The following is a 14,861-nucleotide window of genomic DNA, read 5'->3' on the forward strand; positions in this document are numbered from 1 at the left end:
CTACACCACCACCACGTGTACCATCACCACCTACACTACCACCACCACGTGTACCATCACCACCTACACCACCACCACGTGTACCATCACCACCTACACCAGCTATACCAGCAACGTCGCAACATTCACCAGCTTCATCACATAACCACCACCTCCACCGCCACCTCCACCACCATCATCATCACCACCACCTCCAAATAATTACCTATTTCGCCATCACATACACTGAACCACCTGGTGGACACCTTCTCAGGAGGGGTCTCCATGAGTGAGGTCACCTGGTGGACACCTTCTCAGTCGTGGTCTCACCTGGAGTAGCTGAGGGCTCTCGCCTGGGACGTTGTCTCTCCTCCTCGGGTCCTCCTGCCCTCCTCGTCGCTTCTCCACTTGGTCCCGTTGCTTCAGGTTGGAGCTCTTCTTGTTCTGCTCCTTCAACAGCCTGCAGACACACACAGTGTGCACATGGTGCGGCCACGTGACCCTCACAACAGCCTGCAGACACACACAGTGTGCACATGGTGCGGCCACGTGACCCTCACAACAGCCTGCAGACACACACAGTGTGCACATGGTGTGGCCACGTGACCCTCACAACAGCCTGCAGACACACACAGTGTGCACATGGTGCGGCCACGTGACCCTCACAACAGCGAGCAGAGCGCCGGGCACAGTGGGGAGCGCAGTCGTGCATCTGCCCGTGCGGCGTGTCAAGATAAGTACCCAGGGAGACAAAGGCGGCCGGGCGCAGTATTGAACACACCACGCCCTTCGTTCGCTGTGAGAGTCTGTGTGAGTCTGTGTGAGTCTGAGGGTGTCTGTGTGAGTCTGTGAGAGTCTGTGTGAGTGTCTGTGTGAGTGTCTGTGTGAGTGTCTGTGTGAGTCTGTGAGAGTCTGTGTGAATCTGTGTGAGTCTGAGGGTCTGTGTGAGTGTCTGTGTGAGTCTGTGAGAGTCTGTGTGAGTGTCTGTGTGAGTCTGTGTGAGTCTGAGGGTGTCTGTGTGAGGGTCTGTGTGAGTCTGTGGGAGTCTGTGTGAGTGCGTAAGTGTCTGTGTGAGTCTGTGGGAGTCTGCGTGAGTCTGTGCCGGTCTGTGTGAGTCTGATGGTCTGTGAATCAGCGTGAGTCAGCCTGTGGGAGCCCGCGTGAGTCTGGCATTGAATTTCAAGCGCCGCTGGGCGTTGAGGTTCCCGCAATCGGAGATTGCAGTCGAGGTGGGGGGGATAACAGAGGGGGGAGAGGGGTCAATGCCTCCGGGTGGCTCCCAACCTCCCCCCCCCTCCCACAACGCTGCCCCGAGGCCGCGAGGTACAAGTGTGGTGATCATGAAACACGGACTGAGGAATTGACCGACCATCTCAGCTGTTGCAGGATGCTCCTGAACGTACATACACACACGTGACTGGGCATCGTCGTGCTAATGAATGTCCACCAATGACTCTCTGTAATACAGTGGCGAATATTTGAACCGGTCCTGGGAATCCCCTGCGTCGACTCATCCTGAAATGTCGACCCCGTGCCGTGAGTAAACATGAGCAGCGGGGAGACAAAGGCGGTCGGGAGTGATCTCGGCCACACTGCTCCCTCGTGCGCCGTGTCGGCGTTCACAGATGCTGCTCGCTGACAGCACTTGCCCCAGAAGTACGTGAAGACTATACGAGGGATCTTTGTATTTGTATGTACGGCACAAGAGATGACCGGGGTCAAACAAATGACAAAGGCGAACTCACGCCAGAGCCTCTAAATCCAACAATTCACTTTGGCTCCCCCCCCACCACGCCCCCCACCCCTCCGCCCCCCCTCCTTCCTCCTGCCCCCCTCTAACCGCACAGCTGCTTCCATTTCCCCGCAGCAGCCACGGCATTCTGCTGTGTGGTGAGTGTGGTGAGTGGTGAGTGTGGTGTGTGGTGAGTGTGGTGTGTGGTGAGTGTGGTGTGTGGTGAGTGTACTGTGTGGTGAGTGTGGTGCGTGTGGTGTGGTGAGTGTGGTGCGTGTGGTGCGTGGTGAGTGTACTGTGTGGTGAGTGGGCTGTGGTGAGTCAAGTGAATGTGGAGCGCCGCTGTTCATTCCCTCGCCTGGTATACAGGAGGTCGTGGGTTTGATCCCGACCCTGACGCCTGCTGCTGTGTGTTTGGAGTTTCCGTGTCTTTCTCTGCCCGTGGTCGCGTGGAGTATTTGGCTGCTGCTCTACATTCCCACGTGATAAGCCACACTGTTGAGCTATCATTTGTGGCCACGTCGCTTCTTAAAAAGATCTACATTTCTCAGTGGGCAGTGAGTGTGGTGTGCTGATTGTGTGTGGTTAAGGTGTATAATGTAGTGGTGGTGATGGTGGTGGTTCTGATGTTGGTGGTGGTAGTGGCCCGTGGTTGGTGACTGTGGTGGAGGTTGAAGTTGGTGACGATGGTGGGGAGGTTGATCTTGATCGTGGTGGTGGTGGTGCTTGTGAACTTGTTAATGTTGCTGTTGACGGTAGCGATGGCACCGTGGGGAGGAGGTGGTGGGGGGTTGTGGGGGAGGGGCGGGGGGAGGGGTCCGCTCTCCTCTGACTTCTCCTGTCACCCCACTCCCCCTCCTCCTGCTCCCCGCTCTCTGCTGCGCCCGTAATTGTTTCCTGCAATTTCGAGAGCGAGATGCGGGCAGGAGCGGCCGCTCATAAAATCAAACCCCACTCGCGCTGCGGGCCAAGGGGTTGGCAGAGAGAAAGGCGGGGGGAGGGGGGTGAGGAGGGAAAGGAGGGGGGAGAGATGGAGATGGGAGAGGGGCTAGAGAGGGAGGAGAGAGAGAGAGATGGGGAGAGAGGGGGAGGAGAAGGGAGCGGAGAGAGGAGGGGGGAGATGATGGGAGAGAGGAGGAGAGAGGAAAGAGGGGGAGGGGAGACAGGCTGGGGCCGGTGGGGTGGGGGGCACTGCGACATTGTTGGTTTGGGGGGGGGCCTCGATAGAAAGTGGCGCCTGGGAAGGAACGAGATTGGGGAATACTTGACAAGGGGATGGAGGGGGAGGGAGGAGGGGTGCACGGGGGATAGAGGGCGGGGAGGGAGGGAGGAGTGGGGGGGGTGGATGGAGGGATGGGGAGGGGGTGAGGGGTGACCCTGGAGGTGCGCATTGTCCTGGGAGAGAGACTGTCCGCGGCGCGTCGGGCAAGGGCGGAGAGAAGAGCAGAGACACGGGCGGACGCGTTTGGCGAGTTTGGTTTCGAAGCGCAGAGCAACGTTATCCGGTCAACAATCACCACTAAATCGATCTCATAATCACAATTCTCTTCGTTTATCCAGGAGAGCCACACTGCGTCGGCGCAGTCGTTTTCAGCAGGGTCCTACTGCTGCTTTGGAGTTTATATTTGAAGAAGTGTTCAGCCGATTAGTGATGAATGTGTTTTATTATTATTATACCACGTGGGAGGAAACCGGAGCACCCGGAGAAACCCCAGGCCACGCGTGAGGGGGCAACGCTGTATCCCCGTACAGATGGAAACAGGTGGAGATTAATCCACACTTTGCTGTACCGCCTCCTCCTGGCGAGTCAGATTATTGCACCTCCTCGACGCCCACGGGAAGGGAGTTTTTCAATATTCGTGCGGTGATCCACCAACCCTCGCTGCTGCCTCCACAGCGCTGGGTCACAGACAGCTACGTGCAGCGTGGCCACCACCATCACCACCGTCACCTCCATCACCACCACCATCACCACCGTCACCTCCATCACCACCACCATCACCACCACCATCACCACCACCGCCGCTACCATCACCACCATCACCACCACCGTCACCACCACCACCACCGCCGCTACCATCACCACCGTCACCACCACCGCCGCTACCACCGTGACCACCACCACCACCGCCGCTACCATCACCTCCATCACCACCACCATCACCACCACCATCACCTCCATCACCACCACCATCACCGTCACCACCACCACCATCACCACCACCGTCACCACCACCGTCACCACCGCCACCATCACCACCACCGTCACCACCGTCACCACCGTCACCACCACCGTCACCACCACCGTCACCACCACCATCACCACCACCCTCACCACCTGCATCACCACCACCGTCACCACCACCGTCACCACCACCGTCACCACCACCATCACCACCTGCATCACCACCACCGTCACCACCACCGTCACCATCGCCACCACCACCGTCACCACCATCACCACGACCGCCACCACCACCGTCACCACCGTCACCACCTCCGCCACCACCACCGCCACCACCACCGTCACCACCGTCACCACCTCCGCCACCACCACCGTCACCACCTCCGCCACCACTGGGCGAAGCAATTGAGTGCGCGACTTGCAATTGCGAGGTTCGTGCTAAATCTCAAAGTAACGCTCGCAGAGACACCGCTCATCAGATGGGACTCACCGAGACACCGCTAATTGACCATCGACTGAAGCATGGACCCCCCCTCACCCCGGCCCCGCCCCTCTAACCCCCCCCCCCCGACCCCTCCACTAAGACTCCGATAGGCAGCTGCTCTGGGTAAGGGTAATGGGAAGTGCCACTCGCCAAATTCCACCCAAATGAAGGTCAAATTCTTTCTTTCTCGTACATTCCGGCTCCCTGCCGGCTCCCACCCACACCCTGCATCGGAGCCCCCTGTTTGACGTCATCAGCAGGACTCGCCGTCATGATCTATCCACTGCTGGATGAAGCAATTCCCCAAGCCGTCGTCATCTCTAATGACGCTACGAAGCGACAAACCGAAGGCAGTCACGCAACCTAAGCCCCGGTCACTCCACGATGTGAATGCGCACGTGACAACCCCTCCCCGTGACATCGCTCCGATCACATGACCCCCCACCCCCGCGCCCCTCCCTCTCCGCTCCGCGACATGACCCCCATAGCATGACCCCCGTGACATCACGATCCCAGTGCGGGTGCGTCCTCGTGGATCGCTGTTCCCGGATCGTTCCTGTGAAGGACTCGGATAGAAACCCGGAGCCAGTCCAGAACTCACAACGCCACTCGTGGTGCCACCACTCCTCACCTCCCCCCACCTCCCACCACCTCTCCCCACCTCCCCCCGTAACTCTCGCATCTCTGACCCCCCCCCCCTCGCACCGCTCCCGTGCGGTGACGCGGCGCAGCGGTAGCGCGCTCACGGCTCGTTCCACAGATTCGCGGTTCGATTCCAGCGTCTGCCCCTGGTTAAACTGCGGTGTGCACATTGACCGCGAAAACTGCGGCTACGCGCTTGACTCACAGTGCACGTTAAAGATCCCGTGACGTCACTCGCAGGGGAAGGCCGCTCTGTGCTGGCGTCACGTTCCAAATTTGGACAAATTACACCGCAAAAATCACTCGAATGGAATCAAACACAGCAGCAGCATGAGCAGCAGCATGGGCAGAATGCATGGGCAGCAGTAGCAGGAGCAGCAGCAGCAGCCGGAGCAGCAGCAGCATGAGCAGCAGCATGGGCAGCAGCATGGGCAGCAGTAGCAGGAGCAGCAGCAGCAGCAGCATGAGCAGCAGCAGCATGGGTAGCAGGAGCAGCAGCAGGAGCAGCAGCATCGCCCCCCTACTCCTGCGAACACTTGGCAGGACCCTCCTGAAAAAAAGAGTATTGAGAGTCAGTGACGCCTTTTTAGAGGCAAACAAGCGGAATGACAACAATGATGATGATGATGCCATGTGAGGAAGTCTACCGACTCTCTGGCTGCCGGGAGGGATCGACAGACGGCCACCTCCAAAGGACGTGCTGGCTACTAGCGATACACATAGAGACACACATCGTGTAACTCCCCCACACCATCACCACCACCATCACCACCACCCCCATCACCACCACCACCACCATCACCACCATCACCACCACCCCCATCACCACCCCCACCACCACCACCCCCATCACCACCACCACCACCACCCCCACCACCACCACCCCCACCCCCACCACCCCCACCACCACCACCACCACCCCCGTGATCACCTCTCGAGCTCCGCTATCCTCACGTCCTTGTCGCGCGCCTCCGCCTCCACGCGGCGCAGCGTGTCGAGGAGGCGCTGCGTCTCGGCGGCCGCGTGCATCGCGCTGCCCCTCTGCTGCTGCTGCTCAGACTCCAGCTGGCGCAGCCGCTCGGTCTGCTCCGCCAGGGAGGACTCCTCGCCGCCCTGCACAGCAGCAGCAACGCCCAGCACAATTGCTCACTCGTTCGCTCATTCGCTCGTTCAGCGCTCAGCACAATAATTCATTCACTCAGCGCCCAGCACAATCATTCATTCACTCAGCGCTCAGCACAATAATTCCTTCACTCATTCATTCACAGTGCATTGCACACTCACTCAGCACACATCTGTCAAGGCCGCAATGTTCATTTAAGGCCGAGTCAACCTTGGGGAGGGAGGTTGTGGACCGGTTCAAATATTAGCCGTGGTCAGGAATCGAACTTGGGCTGGGGGGGGGGGTGTGTCAAGTTCGTTGCGCAGTGAACTCACCACCACACTACCGCTCCCCACACGCAGATTATCACAGCGCCTCTGCCCATCATGGGTGGTGGACTGGAGACGTCTTAAAGGAACACGGTCTGTCATTTAACACGGATCCACCGGAACTGGGGGTCCTGGATCCCCACCTTCAACTCGGCGCCTCGAGGTTCCCTCTAACCCCCCCCCCCCATCTCTCCTCGCGCTCATTAACCCCGCGAGCTCCCGACAGCCCCTCGTTATCTCTAACGAGCAGGCCAGCGCTAATTGCCAAAGCGTGGAGCCACAGAGGATTGGGGGGGGGGGGGCTAATTGCCTCCATCCCTGCCCCCCCCCTCTCCCTCCCTCCAGGATCTCGCATCAGAGGGGACCGCGTCCTGTGCGCGTGACGAGGCGGGGGGCCCCACGGGGAGCGAGGAGAGGCCTTGGGATGTGGCTCGGTGGCTTTGTCGGGGCGGCGGCGGTGGGAGGAGGAGAGGGGTGGGTGGGTAGGGGGGGTATAATGGGTGAGTGGGTAGGGGGGGTATAATGGCCGAGTCGGAGACACTGAGCTTGAGGGATTAAACTCATTCTCTTTGTGATGGCGACAATCGCCAGCGACACAGTGGGCCTGGACGAGCGGCCTTTCGGGCAATGGCCCTTCTTCACGGCACACGGAGTGCGTGAGTCGAATGCTCCGAGGCCGCGTCCTCTCCAACGCGTTCTTCCGTTCACCTGGCCGCGGTCTTGACTACCGGACACCGTGGCTGCTGCCGGGCCCCAGTGACACTCCACTGAACAGCCCAGGACGGGCGCGCGAGACAGAGAGGCGAGCGTGTGGATCAGGGATCGAACGCAGGCGACACGGAAGAGCGATTTGACGGCCGCTCGTCAAGACTAATGACGATAGTCGCAGCCAAGCGATGGAGGAACTCGCTGGGGAGGGGGAGGAGGAGGAGGAGGAGGTCGCGTGGCGGGAGATGGAGCGATGGAATCGTATCGCGTGCAGGGGCCGGGCGGGTCGCTGCGTCGCGAGGTCGAGGCGGGGTGCGGGGATGAAACGGGACACGCCACGTTGGGCCCAACGCTTTCATCCACGGCTACAAAGCGACCATGATGACGATAATAACAACAACAATAACACCACTACACTTGCTGAGACTTGCTCCTCTTCGTCCTCCGTCCTTACATCTCACTGCCCCCCCCCTCACCCCCCCCCCCCCGTTACCCCCCACGTGGGTCGCCTGGCACGCACCTGTGCCCCTTCACCCTCCCCCGGCACCCTCGGGCACCGCGTTTGAAGTCTGTCCACGTGGGCAGCCCGTGAATCACGGGAGGCAGGTGGCCGTGCCCGAGAAGAAGGCGTTCATCATTCTCCTGGGTTTGGTGATATTAGAAAAATAAATTCCTCTCTTCTAAGGCCGCAGTCATGATTTAGCTACCCCCCCCCCCCCCCGTGCTGTCCGTCTGCTGGAGGGAGGGGTGAGAGGGAGGGGGCGCGGGGGGTGTGCGGTGGGGGCTGTGATGACGCCAGTTTTCACAAACAGCCGTGGAGCGGCATGAACCAAACAACTTGAACCACACAGAGAGAGAGCGGCTGCCTTCATTAGGGAGGCGAGGCTCCCGGTAATGGTGAAGAATATTCGCGAACCGCGCGGCGGCGGCGGCGGCTGCTGCGGAGAAATCACTCGCACATGGTGGACCCCCCCACTGCCTCCCCCCCCCCAATTACCGCCGGGGTGAGGCCGGGTCGCGTCCCCCGTTTCACGTCGAGTTCAAACGCAGCGCCCCGAGCCACGAGCTGGGCTCGGTGGAGATCGTTCGGGGGCCTAAGGAGCACAAAAATACCCCTCCGGGCCCCCACCTCCGCCCCCCCCCCCCCACCTCCATCACTTCACCGTCGCCGTCGTCACCGTCGTGAGTGGGAGACGCATCCAGCCGCGAACCGTCGCAGGGTGTCCGATTGGATCGGACACGCGGCATCACACACGCGGCATCACATCACACACACTGCATAGCACACGTACCATCACACACGCTGCATCACACACGCTGCATCACACACGCGGCATCACATCACACACAACATCACATACACCATCACACACAACATCACACACGCGGCATCACACACGCGGCATCACATCACACACAACATCACACACGACATCACACACGCGGCATCACACACGCAGGATCACGCACGAGCCATTACAACACCACACACGCTGCATAATGCACGTACAATCACATCACACACAACATCACACATGCAGGATCACGCACGCGGCATCACACAAAGACAAAGGTTCCCTGTATATCCTTAACAGGCGTTTGAGGCAAGTGCTGTTAGCGAGCACCTACTGATATTTACACACCGCACCAGGTACTCATTTGAGGCTGAATTAACCTAAGGGAGGTCCAGGATCGGTTCAGATAATGTTCAGACCATCACAGACACCCCATACATCCCACTACGAACATACACCATCACATACATCATCATATACCATCACATATACCATCACACACCATCACATACCATCACATATACCATCACACACCATCACATACCATCACAAACACCATCACATACACCATCACAAACACAATCACATACATCATCATATACCATCACATACACCATCACATACACCATCACATACCATCACATATACCATCACACACCATCACATACCATCACATACATCATCATATACCATCACAAACACCATCACACACCATCACATACATCGTTATATACCATCACAAACACCATCAAATACCATCACAAACACCATCACATACACCATCACATACACCATCACATACCATCACATACCATTACAAACACCATCACATACACCATCACAAACACCATCACAAACACCATCACGAACTCGTGGGTGTTCCGGGGAGGGGTCCCGGGGGACGGGGTGGGAGGAGGGGGGGGTCATGGGGGATGGAGGGGCGGGGTAGGTAAAAAGAGGGGGGGTCACAGAGGGGCGGGGTGGGTGTAAGAGGGTCACGGAGGGGCGGGGCTGGTGGATAGGGGGTCACGGGGGTGTGGGTGGATGGGGAGGTCACGGAGGGTGGGGTTGTAAGAAGGGGGGTCACGGGGGTTGATGGGGGTCACGGAGGGGCGGGGCGGGTGGGGAGGGGGTCACGGGGGTGTGGGTGGATGGAGGGGGGGGGGTCACGGGGGGCGGGGTTACAAGGGGGGGGGGGTCGCGGGGGGGCGGGGCACCTTCTTGAGCGCCGCCTCCACGCGGCTCAGGTCTTCCCTGCGGCCCTCGAGGCCGGCCTCTAGGGCCTTGAGGCGCGCCTCCTTCTTCATCCCCACGGAGGCGAGCGCCGCCGAGTACTGCTTCAGCTCCTGCAGGGCGCACTGTGGCCGGGGGGGGGGTGTGGAGGGGAGGGGTGGGGAGGGGTGACGGGGTGAGTATGGGGGCGAGGGTCGGGGGTGAGTGGTGAGGGAGGGATAGGTGAGGGGAGAGGAGTATGGTTAGGGGTCAGGTCGGGGCTTGAGGGGTCAAGGGGCGGGGTAAGTGTGACGGGGTCCAGGTTAGGGGTGGGGGTTACCGTTGGGGTACTGTCGGGATGTATGATCAGTGTCGGGGATATTGTTTGGGGTTAGGGTTAGGCTGTTTGGGATTGGGTTTAGGTCCGGGTAGGGGTTTGTGTTTGGGTCCGGGCTCATGTTGAGGAGGGTTGAGTTGGGGTGAAGTGTCGGGATTGGGTAAGGGGTAGAGTTCGGGGTTAGTGTTGTGGGTTCGCGTTAGAACCGGGTTCATGTTGCTGCTCGGGTTAGGCTTGGGGTAACGTCTCCCTTCGTAAGCCTCGGGGAGTGTGCCGATCACTGTCAACACCCAGCCACAACCACAACCACCGTGACCCCTACCACAACCACCATGACCCCTACCACAACCACCGTGACCCACACAACACCCACGCCGCACCCACCCACCTCCAGGCGAGAGAGTCCCGACTTGGAGTTGAACCTGACCAGCAACTCTCTCTCGAACACAAACAACGACTGCCTGACCCCCCTCCTCCTGCTCAAGGTGGGGGGGAGGGGGATGAGTCCCTCCCCTCGTTCCTCCACATCGATCCATCCGCTTCTCCCCTCAATGACGGTGGGTCCAGCATGATAACAAAACTCGCCGTTACTCTGGCCGTGGCCAAGTACAACCACGAAGCGAGTGCACGCGACCCCCCGCCACCCCAGCACCCCCTTCACCCCCCGCCCCTCAGGCAGGTGACGACGCCGCTGGTACCTACAGAGGCCTCGGTACCTACAGAGGTCTCGGTACCTACAGAGGTCTCGGTACCTACAGAGGTCTCGGTACCTACAGAGGCCTCGGTACCTACAGAGGTCTCGGTACCTACAGAGGTTTCGGTACCTACAGAGGCCTCGGTACCTACAGAGGCCTCGGTACCTACAGAGGCCTCGGTACCTACAGAGGTCTCGGTACCTACAGAGGCCTCGGTACCTACAGAGGTCTCGGTACCTACAGAGGCCTCGGTACCTACAGAGGTCTCGGTACCTACAGAGGTTTCGGTACCTACAGAGGTCTCGGTACCTACAGAGGCCTCGGTACCTACAGAGGTCTCGGTACCTACAGAGGCCTCGGTACCTACAGAGGCCTCGGTACCTACAGAGGCCTCGGTACCTACAGAGGTATCGGGTTCCCCACCACGAGATTCCATGCGGCAGATGTCACCCCCCCCCCCCACTGTGGGCGTGGGGGCAGTGGGGGTGGAGGAGGGGGGGGGCGACCTCTACAATCGCCGTCGTGACTGTGCTTGGGCACGCGGGGACAAGGGGCGGCACGGGGTGATGATGGAGACAACGATGTGGTGGTGCTGATGGCGACGGTTGTGATGCTGCTGCTGCTGCTGAGTATGATGATGGTGATGCTGCTGCTGAATATGATGATGATGCTGCTGCTGAGTATGATGATGGTGATGCTGCTGCTGCTGAATATGATGGTGATGATGCTGCTGCTGAGTATGATGATGGTGATGCTGCTGCTGCTGAATATGATGATGGTGATGCTGCTGATGATGACGATGGTTGTGATGCTGCTGCTGCTGCTGAGTATGATGATGGTGATGCTGCTGACGATGACGATGGTTGTGCTGCTGCTGCTGCTGAGAATGATGATGTTGATACTGGTGGTGGTGGTGGTTGTCACCTCCTTGTCGGCGAGCTCTGCCAGCAGGGTGTTGGCGCGCTCTTTGAGCTCCTTGCTCTCGCGCCTGTGAGCCTCCGCCTCCTCGTGCTTGTCGCGGTCCTCCTGCTCGCGCTGCTGCTTCATGCGGTCAATGACGCGCTCCTGCAACGCAAACACGACACACACACACAATGTACACACACACACACAATATACACACACAATGTACACACACACACACTGTACACACACACACACACAATGTACACACACACACACACAATGTACACACACACAATGTACACATACACAATGTACACATACACAATGTACACACACACAATGTACACACACACAGTGTACACACACACAGTGTACACACACAATGTACACATACACAATGTACACATACACAATGTACACACACACAATGTACACACACACAGTGTACACACACACAGTGTACACACACAATGTACACACACACAATGTACACACACACACAGTGTACACACACAATGTACACACACACAACACAATGTACACAACACGCACACCTAGGCGAGGTCCAGGACCCGTGTAGGTAATGTTGGGTGTGAGTGGGCATGGAGCTCGGATCGCCGAGTTAGCTCACCCTGCGCCACCACCGCAACAACAATGACAGCAACAACAACAACAACGGGGGGTGGGGCGGTGGTGAGGGGCGGTGGGGGTGCGGGGTGGTGTTCGCCTTGTCTGAGAGCGCCTCCTCGAGCGTGGCGAGCGCTGTGTCCGCGTTGCTCGAGTCGGCCTGCAGCGACTTGACGCGCTCGCGCAGGCTGCTCATCTGCTTCTCCTTGTCACGCAGCTGCTCCTGCAGGTTCTCGATCTGCGGAGCGGGGGGACAGCGGGAGGCAGAGAGAGACAGAGTGAGACAGGGGGAGTCAGGGGGAGACAGAGAGAGACAGAGTGAGACAGGGGAAGACAGAGTGAGACAGAGTGAGACAGAGAGAGACAGAGTGAGACAGGGGGAGACAGCGGGAGGCAGAGAGAGACAGAGTGAGACAGGGGGAGTCAGGGGGAGACAGAGAGAGACAGAGTGAGACAGGGGGAGACAGCGGGAGACAGAGGGAGGCAGGGGGAGAGACAGTGTGAGACAGAGTGAGGCAGAGAGAGACAGAGAGAGACAGAGTGAGACAGGGGAAGACAGGGGGAGACAGAGAGAGACAGGGGGAGACAGGGGGAGGCAGAGAGAAACAGAGTGAGACAGAGAGAGACAGAGAGACAGACAGAGAGACAGAGAGAAACAGAGTGAGACAGGGGGTGACAGGGGGAGGCAGAGAGAGACAGGGGGAGACAGGGGGAGACAGAGAGAAACAGAGTGAGACAGAGTGAGACAGAGAGACAGACAGAGAGACAGACAAAGAGACAGAGAGAGACAGAGTGAGACAGAGTGAGACAGAGGGAGATGGCAGGAGACGTCGCGAAACTGAACGGAAACTAGAAGCTCGCATCACGCACCGCACAAGGGACTCGTTTGAGGCTGAGGCGACTTAGGGGAGGCCCAGGACTGGTTTAGATAATTCGCCACTCGGATCGCTGAACTTTTCGTAGCGCAGCACACTAACCACTGCACTACCGCTCCCCACAACACACACACACACGTGTACACACACACGTGCACACACACACGTGTACACACACACGTGTACATACGTGTACACACACACACGTGCACACACACACGTGCACACACACACGTGCACGCACGTGCACACACACACACGTGCACACACACACACGTGCACACACACACACGTGCACACACACGTGTACACACGTGTAAACACACACACGTGCACACACACACACGTGCACACACACACACGCGCACACACACACACACACGTGCACACACACACGTGCACACACACACGTGCACGCACGTGCACACACACACACGTGCACACACACGCACGTGCACACACACACACACAGTGCACGCACGCTCACCTTCTTCTGCAGGACGTTGATCTTGCGCTCCTTCACCTCCATCATGTCCTTGAAGTCGCGGATCTCCCCTCCCAGCGACCCCTTCTCCTCCGCCAGCTCCTGCACCTGCTGCACCTTGCGCGCCACCATGCTCTCCTTCTCCTCCAGGCGCGCGCGCAGCGCCTCCACCTGCACGGGGGGAGCAGCCGGGGGGAGCGGAGGGGGGAGCGGAGGGGGGAGCGGAGGGGGGAGCGGAGGGGGGAGCAGAGGGGGGAGCGGAGGGGGGAGCGGAGGGGAGCGGAGGAGTAGGAAGGAGCGGAGGGGGGAGCGGAGGGGGGAGCGGAGGGGGGAGCGGAGCGGGTGGAGGAGTAGGAAGGAGCATGGGCGGCAGTGGAGAGCAGCGGATGCGGAGGGAGCGGAGAGGCGGAAGGGAGATGAGGGGGGAGGGTCGGGAGGCGTAGTGGGAGCAGAGGGAGCAGGAGGGGAGGAAGGAGGCCCATTGACGCACACACAGACACAGAGGCTCGCGTAGGGACGCAGCGGTGCAGCATTGTACCGGCCCCGTCACAAGGGACGACATTCTTGAACCCCTCCGCGCAGTTGCACCGCCTGCACACCTCGGCCTGCAGGATGGCGGCCCGCTGCTCCTTGGCGGCGAGGGATTCCTTGAGCACCTCGATGTGCTGCTTGTTGTCCGAGTTCTGGTTGGTGAGCGTCTCCAGCTTGGTCTGCAGGCCCAGCTGCTCCGTGTCCTTGCGGGACAGCTCGCCCTTCAGCTGGTCGATCTGGGTCGCGCCACACAACATGGGACGCACGCGTCGAACGTCACGTCACACACACGTCACACACGCGTCACGTACACGTCACACACACACGTCACATACCACACACACACACACCACACACACCACACACACACCACACACACACGTCACACACGCGTCACACACACACCACACACACACCCCACACACACCACACACACACACCACACACACCACACACACACACCACACACACCACACACACCACACACACACGTCACACACACACGTCACACACACGTCACACACGCGTCACACACCACACACACACGTCACACACACGACACACACAGACACATCACGCAAGCACACACACATCACACACACATCACACACACCACACACACGTCACACACACCACACACACACACGTCACACACACGTCACACACGTCACACACACACGTGACACACACGTCACACACCAGCAGATGCCCGGTTGTCATTTCAGTGGCCAGGATGCA

The 14,861-nt window shown here is 59.3% G+C and overlaps 1 protein-coding gene across 1 annotated transcript in view; it reads right to left on the minus strand.

Moving 5' to 3' along the window:
- The window catches only part of LOC144721379 (ELKS/Rab6-interacting/CAST family member 1-like), a 55,969-nt gene that overhangs the window by 24,020 nt on the left and 17,088 nt on the right, over window positions 1-14,861 (minus strand). The window contains exons 8-14 of the mRNA XM_078598945.1: window positions 14,192-14,359; window positions 13,596-13,763; window positions 12,334-12,471; window positions 11,625-11,765; window positions 9,674-9,814; window positions 5,954-6,135; window positions 310-439 (exon numbers count right to left, since the gene is read on the minus strand). Of these exons, the coding sequence (XP_078455071.1) occupies window positions 310-439; window positions 5,954-6,135; window positions 9,674-9,814; window positions 11,625-11,765; window positions 12,334-12,471; window positions 13,596-13,763; window positions 14,192-14,359 (1,068 nt within the window). The remainder of the gene's footprint in view (window positions 1-309; window positions 440-5,953; window positions 6,136-9,673; window positions 9,815-11,624; window positions 11,766-12,333; window positions 12,472-13,595; window positions 13,764-14,191; window positions 14,360-14,861) is intronic.

This window comes from Lampetra planeri, chromosome 11 (genome assembly GCF_965212315.1).
Source record: "Lampetra planeri chromosome 11, kcLamPlan1.2.h2, whole genome shotgun sequence".
Classification (NCBI taxonomy): domain Eukaryota; kingdom Metazoa; phylum Chordata; class Hyperoartia; order Petromyzontiformes; family Petromyzontidae; genus Lampetra; species Lampetra planeri.